The sequence below is a fragment of the Helianthus annuus genome, chromosome 1, assembly GCF_002127325.2.
Source record: "Helianthus annuus cultivar XRQ/B chromosome 1, HanXRQr2.0-SUNRISE, whole genome shotgun sequence".
In the NCBI taxonomy this organism is placed as follows: Eukaryota; Viridiplantae; Streptophyta; class Magnoliopsida; order Asterales; family Asteraceae; genus Helianthus; species Helianthus annuus.
The window spans coordinates 142,304,214-142,319,650 of record NC_035433.2 but is presented as its reverse complement, the minus strand read 5'-3'; the positions used below and the strand labels follow the sequence as shown (position 1 = coordinate 142,319,650).

Sequence of the window (15,437 nt, the reverse complement as noted above, 5' to 3'; positions counted from 1 at the left end):
ACTAACATGTTCAACTATATGCAATAAACGAAATAGTTTCCGAAATTATGCAATAATAGCAACAATACGTAACTATTTCCATCTTTTAGTGGATTTAGATCAAACGGGTGATGTTACTAATTATCTTATATTAAATTACATAATTAATTATGTATAAAATACTTGTTTGGAAAATTGCTTTGCATAATTAGCCGGTGTCGTGTTGTGTTGTAAAGCGAGAACCCGACTTGTATATCAAATTTGGGCTTTCCTGCCGAAGCTTGTCCATACGACATGTCATCGGGAAAGGTTAAAAACACCAAAAAAAAGTATATCCGAGCTTGTACCGACGAACTGTCATCGGGATAGAGTCCCTATACCGACGTCGGGATTGGGTTGACGTGTTAGATAAAGATTTCTTAGAGAGAAAAATTGGCAATTTAGCCCCAAGTCTATTAGACTTAGGCTGACCTAGTCCCTCTTGGCACTAGCTCCTCATTGACACCAAATGCTACCAAACATTCTAGTTCAGTGGCGGATCTAGGATTCGCGCCAAGCGGTAACGTTTTATAAATAAGCGGTAACGAAATCGAAAAAACGTCAAATTTTTCCAAAATTTACACTAATTTTACACTACCGCCGGAGCGCCAAGCCGTAGCGGAGGCTACCCCTTATATCTATGTACATCTGCCCCTGTTCTAGTTGCTACCAAACAATTATTTCTACGGATAACTTCGTTGTTAGCAAACACATCGGTATTGAATTGAGCTCTTAGTTAAATTTATCTTTAACTTAATTAAACAAACACATTTCAACATTAAACTTACAAAGGAATTTTGTTATGTACGTCCACATGACCCACACAACAACCGAAACCACATAACTATTTGTATCGATAACTTCGTTGTTAGCAAACACATCTGTATTGACCTCTTAGTTAACTTGATCATCATCATCATACTCAGTAAATTCCACCAATAGCAAAGCAAAGGTAGGGTCTAAGGAGGGCAACTTGATGTCTGACTTAATTAAACAATACATTTCAACATTAAGCTTAAAGATACATGACCGAGTCCGGACCACATTGAAGGTCGGGCGTATATACACCCACCGGAGGACCAAGTGCTTAAAAGGCCATGACCAATAACAAAAAGGTCCGTCCCTCCGTCCATGGAAAGGACACATCATAAAGTGCGTCCAGTCGAATAACGTCATCTAAAACCAACTGATTGCAAGTACACCTCAAGTACGATTTTCTGAACATTCGTCCTCATTATATCTCTATTTTCCCTCTCTAAACAAATACTTATCCTCATGCCGGAGGGTAGTCGCAGAGTGGCCCTAGCTCCCACCTCTGTGGCGAGCCTAACGGTTTGTTGCTTGTATAGGTTCAGTTCTTCAACCTGTTAAAGGTCTAATCGTGGTTAATTTAGAATTCGGCCACTTTTTTGGATCTTCAAAGCTTAAAAAGGAATTTTGTTTATGTACTTCCACATGACCCACACAACATCCGAAAGCATTGGTAAGAGACCAACATAAACCCGTCATCTTGAAACTTTGATTCATACTTCATGCATTCGACAAACAAGTGGCATTTCTAGCTCGGCCATCATCACACATTGATAAAATGAAAGTTTGCTCCTCGTATGTCTTATTTTATTCTTATAACGGTTGTTAGCATAAAATTTTTTTTTTTTTCCACTTCTATTATTTTAATATTATGTATATTTTGTAATCATATTTCATTTTTGTTTTATAACTGTAATGATATTTTATAAAATTGTGGGTAAACCGTTGTGATTTGTTTATTTTTATCTATATTTCTATATAAGTTTTATTCGATACCCGACCTGGGTCAAATATAACATATTTCGTTTAAAAAATATACTTTTTGTAAGTTCCGATCCGCCTGTTTTTCGATATAACTTTAATTCAAAACCGATTGACGAGGGTTATAATATACTATTAGAACATACTTATCTACCTTTCGATATGAATTTTATTCAAACATGCGGCCAAACCCCACAAAGCAATTATAATATGATTTTAATTTCTTTCACAACAACGTAACGTTATTTTTTTTAAGTCTTGAATATACTATTAGAACATACTTATCTACCTTTCGATATGAATTTTATTCAAAACTGAGCTGCCACATGAAAACAGGGTTAAAATCCACTAATTCTTCTTTAAGAGACTTATAAACTGCTCATAATATATAGCAACAATCACAACATTCAACATAAACGTATTTAAAATTTTGAGGAAATATAACGTACTAATGTTGTATAACAAATCTCAAATATAAGAGTTATCAAAATGTGTCATGTTATATTACACAGGTTATTTTTAACCTGACACATTTAATTAAACTATCTAATACTTAACACTACCACATAGTTCTTAAAAATCAATTTACACGACACATCTATTTTAGCATCATTCACTAAAAGTAGTTCCACAACATAAATGACGCGACATATTTGTCATGATTATTGACATAACTCTGATGTAGGTTGTTCAACAAATCGAATAATGGATTTTAGAATTAATCAAATCGAATCATTCAGGTTTTTATTTTTTTATACCTGGATTCATATTAAATTGAATTTATTTGATTCGAACACGAAATTTATGCCAGTTCAAAATTTGATTTTATTATATTTGAAACTCGAATTCAAATAAATTTCGATTGGATTCAAAATCACCCAAATAATATATTATTTTACCTTTATTTTCAAAATTAATAAAAACAAATTACTTTTAACATAAAAACACTAATCTACAAAAGTAATAAACTATATATCTTTATATCAAAAGACCAAAATCAAAATTGTAACTCCCATGTACAAATCTAAAGTATAGTAGGTTAGAGACTTAGAATTCAGAAAGTAGTATATCTATATGGGACTCGAAAGAAATAGTATGTGACTATGGCGCGATTGGGTGTAGTGGTGTTATGGACTTATGCCTAACTAGTAATACATGTCACAAAGAGACATAATCTAAGGCTGGAGGGTGTGGGGGTCGTCCCTAGCCCATCCTGCTTCGTCGCCGCCGTCCCCCCATCCCCCCCCCGCCCCACCGCCGGTATCCTGAACGTCGACATCCAGACGTTGGAGACGGTCCTCCCCCTCTCTCACACACCTATACATACAATATATATACATATATATATTTTAGGCCCATACCCCATTTCTTTACCTCCATCCTCTTTGCCCCATCCTCACACCCGATCTACGTGACGCTTATGTGGCGGATCATCCTCCAAGGATAGGCTATCACCATACCGTATAGTCTAATGATGATAAAGTGCATTCCCTCTATTTACGAGGTGAAATGTTTAAATCCTACAAAGATCAAGGTACAAGAATATTTAAAAGTAGATTAGATTACTCTTTAAAACATATAAACCAATAATATCTCACCCCTGAAGTAAATGAACCATAATTTTCGGGATTATCTTTGATGAAAATTCTTTTGGGTAAAAACATTTGAATTCTTTTTGTCCCCACTCCGATGTTTTGGCGACAACCGGGGGGAGGGTCGGTATTATTCAAACAATAAAACCAACTTCGAATATACATATACATACATATATATACCCACCACCAAATTCATCATCGTTTCCTACATCCACCGACGTGATCGCCGTTTCTCTTTTTCTTCATTCAACCGGGTACTTTTCTTCCTTCTTTTTTCCCATCAACATGCATACGTTTACATTCATTTCCCACAAAATCATGCCCTTTTGTTGATTTCTATGAATGGTTTCATATGATCTTTGTTAAAAAGTCAGTTGGGTTTTGTCGGAATTAAGAGACTTTGTAATAATGTGCTTGATAAGTAATATATAATGATCCATTGGGTTGCATATAATGAGTTGTCCTATAAGATATAGGGTTATGAGATCATAGCGCGCAATTTGGGAAAAATATGTCTTTATCTTGTTCATGTTCTCATTTTAGCCTGTTTTTTTTTTTTTGTTTGTTTTTTTTTTTGGCTAATTGGTATGAAATTATGTTTGTGTTAAGTAAATTTGATGAGATAATAACATGGTTTTTTTGTGGCTAACTTGTATAAAATTATGTTTGTGTTCAGTAAATTTGTTGATAATAACATGGGATGAGGAAGAGGCTGAAAGTGTAAAAACTACTAAAAATCTTGATTGTTTTTATGGGCAATACATGTCGTGGATCTTATGCAGTAAGAGTCGATGAGGGCTTTGATCAACCCGAAAAAAAGTCTGCTTCCAAGAGAAATAACAAGCCTTCAAACTACCCATCCACAGCTTTGAACCCTCAAAACCGTGCACCCGAAAAGACCAGGAAAAAAGATTCCAATATAAAAAAACCAAATTCAAATCCCATATCAAAACCTCGGATTAAAGAAACCACCATGAACCGCCACAACGCCAATCAGGCTTATTATGTCCTTGGTCATAAAACCGCCAACATTCGTGATCTTTACACATTGGGTCAAAAGCTCGGTCAAGGGCAGTTTGGTACAACTTATTTATGCACCGAGAATTCAACGGGTATAAGATACGCCTGCAAATCTATCGCCAAGAGGAAGTTGATTTCAAAAGAGGATGTCGAGGATGTTAGAAGGGAGATTCAAATAATGCACCATTTAACGGGTCACAAGAATATTGTAACAATTAAGGGTGCATATGAAGATCCTTTGTATGTTCATATTGTTATGGAGCTTTGTAACGGTGGAGAATTATTTGATAGGATTATTCAAAGAGGTCAATATAGTGAGAGGAAGGCTGCCAAATTGACAAAGATTATTGTTAGTGTTGTTGAGGTGTGCCATTCGCTTGGAGTTATGCATAGAGATCTAAAGCCCGAGAACTTTTTGTTGGTTAACAAAGATGATGATTTCTCAGTCAAGGCCATTGATTTTGGACTCTCTATTTTCTTCAAGCCAGGTGAACTTATTAGGAACAAATGTGTTCAAAGGTTAACCACTACTTTGTTATTTAACCGCGGTTAATGATTACTTGTAATGGGTGAGGTTCATATAAAAATGACCATTTTCGTGAGAAGTGTGAGAAGGCATAGGAATTAATATGTAGGCATCATATATTGGAATTAGGCACGACGTTTTGTTAAGAAAAACAACAAACATAACAATTTAAGACACAATGCAATGAATTCTAGGCATGAAATTTAAGACACAAATTAACACTTAAAACACACTACTTAACGTTCTAGACATGATGTTTTAAGTTTTAAGCCTAGATTTCATTGCATTGTGTCTTAAATTGTTATCTTTGATGTTTTTCTTGCCAAAACAGCCCAAAACATCGTCTAAGTTCAAAATATGCCTACATGTCAATTCTTATGACTTCTCACACTTCTCACGAAATATGTCTTTTTTACAGGACTCTAAACCTACTTGTAATAATGATAATAAGGTTTAATACCATGAAGAGAACACTATACTTTCTTATTTTTGTGAAAAAAGTATGTCAACCTAAGTATATTAAAGCCCCTCATCTTGTAAAAAAAAATACATGAGAAGGTCACTAAACTAATATTTGCATATTAAAGGCCCCAAACTTGTCTAAAATGCACGTACTTGTAATTTTTTTAATGAGTTGTTAACTTTTAAAATTGGTCAAAATTTGATAAAATGACATCCAACATTTTTGTAAGATAAAAAACATATATACCATCTTATTTTAACCAATTTAAGAGTTAACAAGTCATTATTTGAATTTAATTCAAAAGTGTGTGTATTATAAACAAGTTTAGGGACTTTAATATACAAAATTAGTTTAGTGACTTTATAGTGTTTTTTAGAAGTTGAGGGACTTCAAATTAACAAATTAGGTTGAGCAACTTTTTCATGAAAAATATAAGGAAGTTAAGTTTTTTTTTTTCAAATTACAAACTGATGTTTTCAAGCTTTTTATCAAAAAGAGGATACGATTCCATTGATGTAAAACTTTTCTCGAAACAGTGCTCTAAACGACGAAAACGGTGCTTCAATTCGAGTGTTTGAATTTCTAGTTAACAAAAATCTCGTCATTTAGAGCACTGTTTCAAGGTAAGTTTTACATCAATCGACTTGTATCCTCGTTCTGATCAAAAGCCCGAAAACATCCGTTTGTAATTCGAAAAAAAAAAACTTAACTTACGTTTTTTTAACGGCGGACTATTTTACAAACAAAATAGAAGAGTTCGGATTATTGTGGGTAATTAACTGAGTTGGGATTATTATCGGCCAAAGGAGCCGGTTCAGATTATTAAAATCCAATTTGCCTAAAATATATTGATTTTTTTTACGGCATTAACATTTTATGGAATATTAACTTTTATTGGGTTCATCTTTCAGGTCAAATTTTCACGGATGTGGTTGGAAGCCCGTATTATGTTGCTCCCGAGGTGCTATTGAAGCATTACGGGCCAGAAGCAGATGTATGGACCGCAGGGGTGATACTTTATATACTTCTAAGTGGTGTACCACCATTTTGGGCTGGTATGTGTTGATGCTATTATCTTTCATGTATGTTGCATAAAATGTTGACTTTCCTGAATGCTTGTTTGACCTTTTTTTTTCTTTTATGTAGAAACACAACAAGGGATATTTGATGCAGTTTTGAAGGCACATATAGACTTTGAATCAGACCCGTGGCCCCTTATATCGGATAGTGGAAAGGATCTTATTAAGAAGATGTTATGTTCTCATCCTGCAAAACGGTTAACTGCTCATCAAGTTCTTTGTATGTTTCGATATTTTTATAAAAATATTTTTTGTGAGATTTGAATTATATGTGTTGATGAAATTGGTATGTACAGGTCATCCATGGATATGCGAAAATGGTGTCGCTCCTGATAGAGCAATTGATCCTGCGGTTCTTTCTCGTTTGAAGCAGTTTTCTGCAATGAATAAGTTAAAGAAAATGGCTTTGCGGGTACGTGGAGATTTCTTTGATGAACTTGCTTGAATTTTCCTGGTTGGTTTTTGTAATGAATGATTTAGCATTTTAACTAAACAAGGAAGATATTGTTGGGGTGACCACACTCGATCAATGTTTGACGGGTCGTGATTCCATATAGATGGAAAAATGGACCAGTGTAATGGGTATCTGGTTGAAACAGGCTGTTTTTACTATGTGTTGGGTCGGGTTGACCAATAAATATTTTTTTTGTTATATGTATATAGTTAATTAATGCATTAATACCCAAAAACTACTTTAATACAGTTATCATCTAGTTTTTTTTAAAATAAAAGTGATTTAGGAGGTGGCTGTAAGCATTAAAAATACACAACAATTTTCAACCGGTTTAACCTATTAATCATTAGGCTTTATTTTTTTTTTATTTTTTTATTTTTTTTTTTTTTGTGTGGGTTGACCTTTTTGGTGTAACCATGTCCAAATGTAAATGGGTCGAAATTGTGCACCTCTAAAATTAATTCCGTTGTCATTTTGGTTGTTATCCTTATTACAATAATAGGTGTGTTGAAAGGCCAATAATGTATTTTGTTGTTGTATGTTGTTAGGTAATAGCCGAAAGCTTGTCTGAAGAAGAGATAGCCGGTTTGAGGGAAATGTTCAAGGCGATGGATACGGATAACAGTGGTGCAATAACGTTTGATGAGCTTAAAGCCGGTTTAAAAAGGTTCGGGTCAACTTTAAAAGACACAGAGATTCGAGACCTTATGGATGCGGTACGTCTATTTTTATTGCTTGGTGTCGTGTTATTGAGTTAACTGTTATTTTCGTCCCTGTGGTTTGTTCACTTTTGACATTTCAGACCAATTTTAAAAAATGCACAAGTTTCCTCTATGATATACTGGAAACGTGCCACTTCAGTCCAAAAATTAAAACACAGATAAATCAGAAAGGTTAAATGAAGGGTATTATAGTCAACTCATAAAATAAGGTGAAAATAAAAGATATATGAAGTGACAATAATACCCTTCATTTAACATGTCTGACTTAACTGGGTTTTAGTTTTTGGACTGAAGTGACAAGTTTCCAGTATGTTAGGGAGGAAACTGATGGATTTTTAAAAATTGACCTGGAATGGCAAAAGTGAACAAACCACAGGGACAAAAATGACAGTTAACTCTCTTACTTTTATCAATTTGTCCAAGTGTATTTTTTAATACATAAATCCTTGTAAATCATCTTAATAAAAAAATTATATTACTATTAAAATAATATTGTTAACTGATGTATTACTGGTTTAGGCTGATGTGGATAACAGTGGCACAATAGACTATGGAGAGTTTGTAGCTGCTACAATGCATCTGAATAAATTGGACCGAGAGGAGCATCTTGTTTCTGCATTCCGATATTTTGATAAGGATGGAAGTGGCTATATTACGGTTGATGAGCTTCAACAAGCGTGTATAGATCATAATATGACTGATTTTCTTGTGGAGGATATCATTAAGGAAGTCGATCAAGATAATGTAAGTTTAAGAAGTTAAATGATGGAAGTTGTTCTTTTTCTATGCGTGAAGGAAGGACAAGATTTAGAGTAAGCCTCGCAAAATTGGCGGGTTGGCTAATGGGTTGGGTCAAAACGCGTAGTTTATTTAAACGTCGAAACCATTGATCCCAACCAGTTTTTTGGCTAATGGGTTGGGTCATTAACAATACACATTGGACAAGTTTCAACCTCGATGTTTTTTGTCCGTTTGATCTTTTAGAGATAAACCATATTCGTAATAGACCTTTTATTTCATTTCACCGAAACATTTGAAAAAATCGATAATGAATTGTAGGGGTGGAAAAAGACGTGGGTTGGGTAGGTTTGGGTGGGTTCGGATGGGTTTATTAAAAAAAGGTTAGAATGGGTTTGATCAAAATGGGCTTGGATCATTATAGGCTAAAAATAAAAATTCAAATTCAAAAAATTATAAAAAAGCAAGTTTTAAAAAATCAATTTTTTTTTTAATTTCTAGAAAAACCAAAAACAAAAAAAAATAGAAAAAATAAAAAAAGTTGAAAATTTAAAAAAATCAAAAACATTTAAAAAAATTAAAAGATTTAAAAATAAAAAAAATTAGGGAAATTTAAAATAAAAAGTTTACAAAAATTAAATTTTTAAATGTTTTAATTTCTTTATAATTAACTTTTAATTTTTTTTACTTTTTAAATATTTTAAATTCTTTATATTTTGTTTGATTTTTTAAAATTATTAAATTAATTTTTTTATTTTTTAAGTTGTTTTAACTTTTTAACTTTTTAAACTTTTTAATATTTTTATTTTTATTAATTTTATTTTTAATCAACTCCAAACGATAAATCATGATCCTCATTTCTCTTTTATATTTTGGTATACAATACAAAACTGGTTTGAGTTACTTTGGTATAAAACACATTTTAATTTTTTTCTAAAATATGTCCGCTAGTTCAACCGTAAACTGACATGAACCCATTTAGACTACCATTTCATGTTAAAATTCAGGGTCATGTCAGAAATTCACAATCCTGATAACAAGTTTATGTTTGTCTTCTTCCAGGATGGAAGGATCGACTATGGGGAATTCGTTGCTATGATGACAAAAGGAAATGCAGGAATAGGAAGACGAACTATGAGAAACAGTCTTAAAAGCATGCGAGGGGATAACCAGCATCCCGACTCGTACATTAATTAGTACCCTAATGTAATTATTAACTGTGTGATCAAAGAATTAAATCCATAGGATTCATGGAATACTTCTGCTGTATTAATGTACAGAACTTACATGGTTTTGGATTTTTTAGATTTTTAATTCTACTTTTGTGGTGCAATCTGGCAGAGGGGCTTGCTATAATGCTAAATTTTGTTTTCATTTTTCCTCAACCATTTCAAATAATTAATTTCCTAAAATTTGAGAATAAAACTCTATTACCGTTGGCAAATCTTGAATTTATATAAAAAAAAAGTTTTGGAGCTACTAATATGGTATTTTAATTCAATAACAACCAAACCTGGGCTTATAGCTCAGTGGTTATGGAAATGAGGGAAGACTCCTGACCGAAACGTCTCGAGTTCGATTCCTGATCCAACCGGGTTTTACCGGGTTTGCATTGTCGTGCCCTCGGGCAGGTGCAGGGTCGGGTTTTCTCCGGAACTGGTGGCATGTTGGCTAGGGGCTCCGTGTGTGCAGGTTGGGCTGCCGCGGGCTACCTTTCGGCCAATGGGTGCCGTGTACGGAGTACCCGGAGATTCTTATGTTGGACGTTCAAAAAAAATTCAATAACAACCAAAAGGGTGTCTGCGTGATACGCCGGGAAACACATACACTGTCAGGGTGTGCATAGTTCGATCAATTCGATTATTATCATCAACTGAAGCCGAAACTAATTTTATTTAGTTAGACTGACGGTTTTTAGTTTGGTTTGTTTAATTTAGATCAATAGGCAAAACCAAACCTGTGCTAAAACTTTTGCATAGAAATAAATGAAATTAAGGTATAAAAAAACCGATAACCAGTTTTTCGTTAATTCGGTTAAACAATTTTCAGTTAATTCAGTTTTTTTGGTTGATTTCCATTCAGTTTCATCTGCTTTCGGTTCGGTTTTGGTTAAAGGCCTATAAAAAAAGTATAGCAATGCTATACTCAAACAAAGATTATGAAATACTCTTTATTATTGTATTTAAAATAAATACTAACGTAAGAAAAATTTACAGACGTTTAAAAATCATAGGTGTAACTAGTAAAGATGAGAAATTATGATTATGTATTAAAGTGTAAGTAGTGTTTTTAGTTTTTTATTTTCCAAATAGGATTTTTCCGCCTGTGCTCCGCAGCGGGATAATCGACCTTTAATAAAAAAAGCAACCAAAGCAACCACCGCCACAGTTCCGGATGTCATGATTTGAAGCACCACTGCCACGAACATGTAATTTGTTTATTAAATCTAAAAAATTTCATTGCAACAAAACAAAAATATATAAATAAACTCTGAAAAAGAACCGAGGGAATTTTAGAAACAGTAATAAAATTTAATACACAATTTCCCCATTTCATTTAATTAACATTAACATGTGTTACGCTCTCGTATTACAAGATATCAAGTCCAACCTTCAAAAAATAAACCAAGCTTCCAACGACTTTCTATACCCACTCTAGTTATCTATAGCAGCGACTTTCTATCCTTGATCAGGCTATCTATATCCGCGACTTTCTACTCGTAACCTTTGTCGCGGTGTAGCCGAGATACCCGCATGGCTTGCCCGAGCAACTCCCCGATCAACCTTAGGTCGCTTTGTTAGCATAATAATATAGTTTAATCATTGTGGGATTTGGCCCGTTAGCTAGTAAGTTTGTAGCCCAGTTGTATGATTTTTATTTCTACTTCATTTGTGTAGAATACTTTTCTATTGAATTAACCCTAGTTGTTTTCCTCTATACATGTTTATCTTTTAACATGGTATGAGAGCACTATTTGATCCATTTTTCTTGTTAACATGATTATGAAAGAGTTTTTAGCAAGTATTAGTTACGCATATCAAACTCCGCATTGAGTATTTTTTGGGAGTTATGGTGTTGAAGGTCATTACCGTGATTGTTTTTTGTTTGATGATATAAGGTTCGGCCAACACATTTGTTTTGTTCCTTGTTATTTTCATCATGGATGATTCTCTTTCGTCTACACGTGGCTTTAAAGTTGCTTTCGATCAATGTGCATATTGCAAACAAAAAAAGCATTGGAAGTCTAAAGGTCCATTGTTGCTTAACAAGATATCACAACAACGACACGTTTCAAATCCGAATGCACCATTTGGTCTTGTACTAATGTCTGCTTCAGATCCTTAGGTTTTTTAGCAATTTAGACTGTTTCTAAACTCAGGCATGTCTTCGTCTAGTACCTTAGGTATTCCTTCATCCAATTGGATTTTGGATTCTGGTGCATCTCATCATATGTCACCCTACTTGTCATCTTTTGTGTCTTTGACATCTAGTTCTCTAGCATCTGTGATGTCTTCTAGTGCTACATCAATGCCTGTAAAGGGTGTTGGATCTGTTGTTACCCTTAATATTTCTCTCATTAGCGTTTATTATAATCTAGATCTTGCTTGACACTTTGTTTCGGTTAGTCATTAGTGCAAATCAGGTTATTGGGTGTTCTTTTTTTATTCCGTTTGTTATGTAATGGATTCACATTCTATGAGGGTGATTGGGGTTGGGCATAGGGTAGGTGAACTTTATGTCTTGGATGGTCTTAAAGAAATTGGTGTGGCTGCTTCTGGAGTTGACTTGTCTTCCTTTCGCTTGAGTCGTTTATCATGTTATTTTTGTCAGGGGCATTCTCGTTTGGGACATGTGTCACCATCGCGTTTAAAGTTTTTGGTTTCCACAGGTGCGTTGGGTCGATTGAACACATGTGGTATTTCTGATTGTAGTGGTTGTAAACTTGCAAAATTCTCAGCTTTGCCTTTAAAAAAAGTATTTCTCATTCTGCTCCTCGTTTCGATATTGTGCATTTTGATATGTGGGGTCCATCACCAATCTCCACTAAGGGTGGGTCGATTTATTATGTATCTTTTATAGATGATTATACTCGTTATACCTGGGTGTATCTTATGAAGCATAAATCTGAATTCTTTGGCATTTACAAAGGCTTTAGAGCATATGTTAAGACGCAACATTCAGCTATGATAAAATGCTTCGGATGTGACCAAGGGGGTGAATATACCTCCAATGCTTTTAGCCGATTACTTGCCTCAGACGGTACAATACCAGGCATCTTGTACCGACACCCCTCAGCAGCATGGTGTCGCTGAAAGGAAACACTGTCATCTTATGGAAACTGCTCGCTCGTTTCTTCTATCTGCTGATGTTCCAAGGGTTTTTTGAGGAGAAGTAATCCTAACCTCCCAACATGTAATTAATCGTATCCCTAGTGCTCATGATTCTGTGATGTCTCCTTTTGAGAAACTATATGGCGAACTCCCAGATTACGATGAATTAAGGGTTTTTGGATGCACTTGCGTTGTTCTTCGTCCTCATGTAGAACGAGACACATTGTCAAATAAGTCGGCACTGTGTATTCTTGGGTTATGCTAGTGGTCCGAAAGGTTATCGCACTGCACAAAAAGGCTATCGTTGTTTTGATCCTCTAACTAAGAAGTTCTATGTTTCGAGGCATATTTTCTTCCTTGAGCATATTCCTTTTTATTCGATTCCATCCAAGTCAAAACGATGTAACAAAGTCAGACCTTCTAAACATTGACTCCTTCACTTGTGATATTGATGCATCAATATCGTCTAATGTTCCTGCTACATTTGTTGAACCCGATGGCCTAGTGGAACTTGATGGGCCAATAGCACCTGATGGATCTGTTTAAGATACCCATATATCGCCAAACACAACTTCAGGTGCGCCTATGCCTGAGACAACTCCTTCATCTGTTGAGACAGCGCCACCTCTAAGGAGGTCCACTCGTGAATGTAAGTCCACCAAGCTATAGATTTTGCGTAATCTACTTACTCAGCTTCATTTGCTTCCTTTATTGCAAATATATACTAGATATCTGAACCCGAATCGTATAGAGAGGCTGTCTCTAATCCTCTTTAGCAGAATGCTATGGCTAAAGAGCTCACTGCTCTTTGTCAAACAAAAACACGGGATTTGGTTCCACTCCCACTTGGTAAACAGGCAATTGGTTGTTGTTGGGTTTATACGATTAAAATGAAGTCGGATGGTTCTGTTGAGCGATATAAGGCTAGACTTGTAGCGAAATGATACTCACAAAAGTATGGTATGGATTATGAAGAAACATTTACCCCAGTGGCAAAAATGACTACAGTTCCTACTCTCATAGTTGTTGCATCTGTTCGTTAGTGGAATATTTGTCAAATGGATGTCAAGAACACCTTTCTGAATGGTGATCTCAATGAGGAGGTTTTCATGATTCCTCCCCCAGGAATTGCTCATCAGCCTGGTGAAGTCTGTCGGCTTCGGAAAGCTCTATATGGCCTCAAATAAGCCCCTTGTGCTTGGTTTGAGAAATTGTCTACAGTGATTACTTCCCTTGGTTTTGTTCATAGTAACCATGATTCAACATTGTTTGATAAATGTAGCGGTACTGGACGCATTACTCTATCTTTATATGTTGATGATATGATTATTACAGGCGATGATTATGATGGTATCGAGGCCTTAAAGCGTGATTTGGCTAACCATTTTGCTATGAAGGATTTGGGTCTGCTACGATATTTTTTGGGTATTGAGGTGGCTCAATCTAAGAAAGGATACCTCATTTCTCAGACAACATATATATCTGATCTATTTCAACGGGCAAGACTTTCTGATAACAGAATTGTAGACACTCCTTTTGAAACCAATGCGCGATATTCTCCCACTGATGGTTTTCCCATGGCTGACACAAGTTTGTATCGTGCTATTGTTGGCAGCTTGGTTTATCTTACAATTACTCGCCTAGATATCACTCATGTTGTTCATGTGGTTAGCCAGTTTGTTACTTCTCCTACATTTGTTCACTAGGGAGTTGTTCTTTGAATTTTGAGATATCTTCGTGGTACTCAGCTTCAGAGTCTTCTGTTTCCCTCAACATCTTCTCTAGAGTTACGTGCCTACAGTGATACTGATTGGGATAGTGATCGCAAATCTACCACTGGTTTCTGTGTTTTCCTTCGAGATTCATTAATCTCATGGAAAAGTAAGAAACAAGATTTTGTTTCAAGATCTACTAGTGAGGCTGAGTATCGTGCTATGGCTGTGACTACATGCGAAATTGTTTGGTTACGATGGCTTCTTGCAGATATGGGGGTTACCATCTCTTAGCCTACCCCTTTACATTGCAATAACAAAAGTGCTATACAGATTGCTAAGAATTCTGTTTTGAGCGAACAAAACATATTGAGATTAATTGTCATTTTACTCGGCACCATCTTCAGCTTGGAACAATCTCGCTAGCTTCCCTTCGTGCCATCAGCCTTACAGATTGCAGATGTTTTCACAAAGGCTCAGTCGACGTCTCAATTTCGGTTCCTATGTGACAAACTCTCAATGCTTATTACTGTTGAATTGTGAGTTTGAGGGGGGATGTTAGCATAATAATATAGTTTAATTATTGTGGGATTCGGCCCGTTAGCTAGTAAGCCTGTAGTCGGCTATATAATGTTTATTTCTCCTTCATTTGTGTAGCATACTTTTCCATTGAATAAACCCTAACCATTTTCCTCTATACATGTTTATCTTTTAACAAGCTTATCTCTCTTGTAGTTCAACCCAAAACCATAAAATCTCTTTTTATGGGTGTCGTTGTTGTTTGTTGTTAAATAAACAAAAAGCAAACAACAAAGCTAGAATAAAATGTTTCAAACCATATAAATACAAAACTAAAAACATGCCACTTTAACAAACATAAACCTTTTCGTCCCAACCTCCTAGTTTAACAAAACCAACCAAACCATAAATTGCACTTTAGTACTCTGTAAAAATGATAAACCACCTTTATGTAAACATTTCCTACTAA

General features: G+C 35.0%; 2 protein-coding genes across 2 annotated transcripts; both read left to right on the top strand.

Annotated features, from left to right (window-relative positions):
* Positions 1 to 4,155: 4,155 nt before the first annotated feature.
* Positions 4,156 to 9,603, top strand: LOC110882744 (calcium-dependent protein kinase 26). Its single transcript, XM_022130691.2, has 7 exons — positions 4,156 to 4,912; positions 6,325 to 6,468; positions 6,560 to 6,712; positions 6,789 to 6,904; positions 7,495 to 7,662; positions 8,188 to 8,412; positions 9,469 to 9,603. Exons 1-7 carry the CDS (start codon positions 4,156 to 4,158, stop codon positions 9,601 to 9,603), a joined length of 1,698 nt encoding a protein of 565 aa, XP_021986383.1.
* A 3,719-nt stretch (positions 9,604 to 13,322) lies between these two features.
* LOC110933366 (uncharacterized mitochondrial protein AtMg00810-like) lies at positions 13,323 to 14,743 on the top strand. Its single transcript, XM_022176598.1, has 3 exons — positions 13,323 to 13,386; positions 14,073 to 14,404; positions 14,486 to 14,743. Exons 1-3 carry the CDS (start codon positions 13,323 to 13,325, stop codon positions 14,741 to 14,743), a joined length of 654 nt encoding a protein of 217 aa, XP_022032290.1.
* Positions 14,744 to 15,437: the final 694 nt, after the last annotated feature.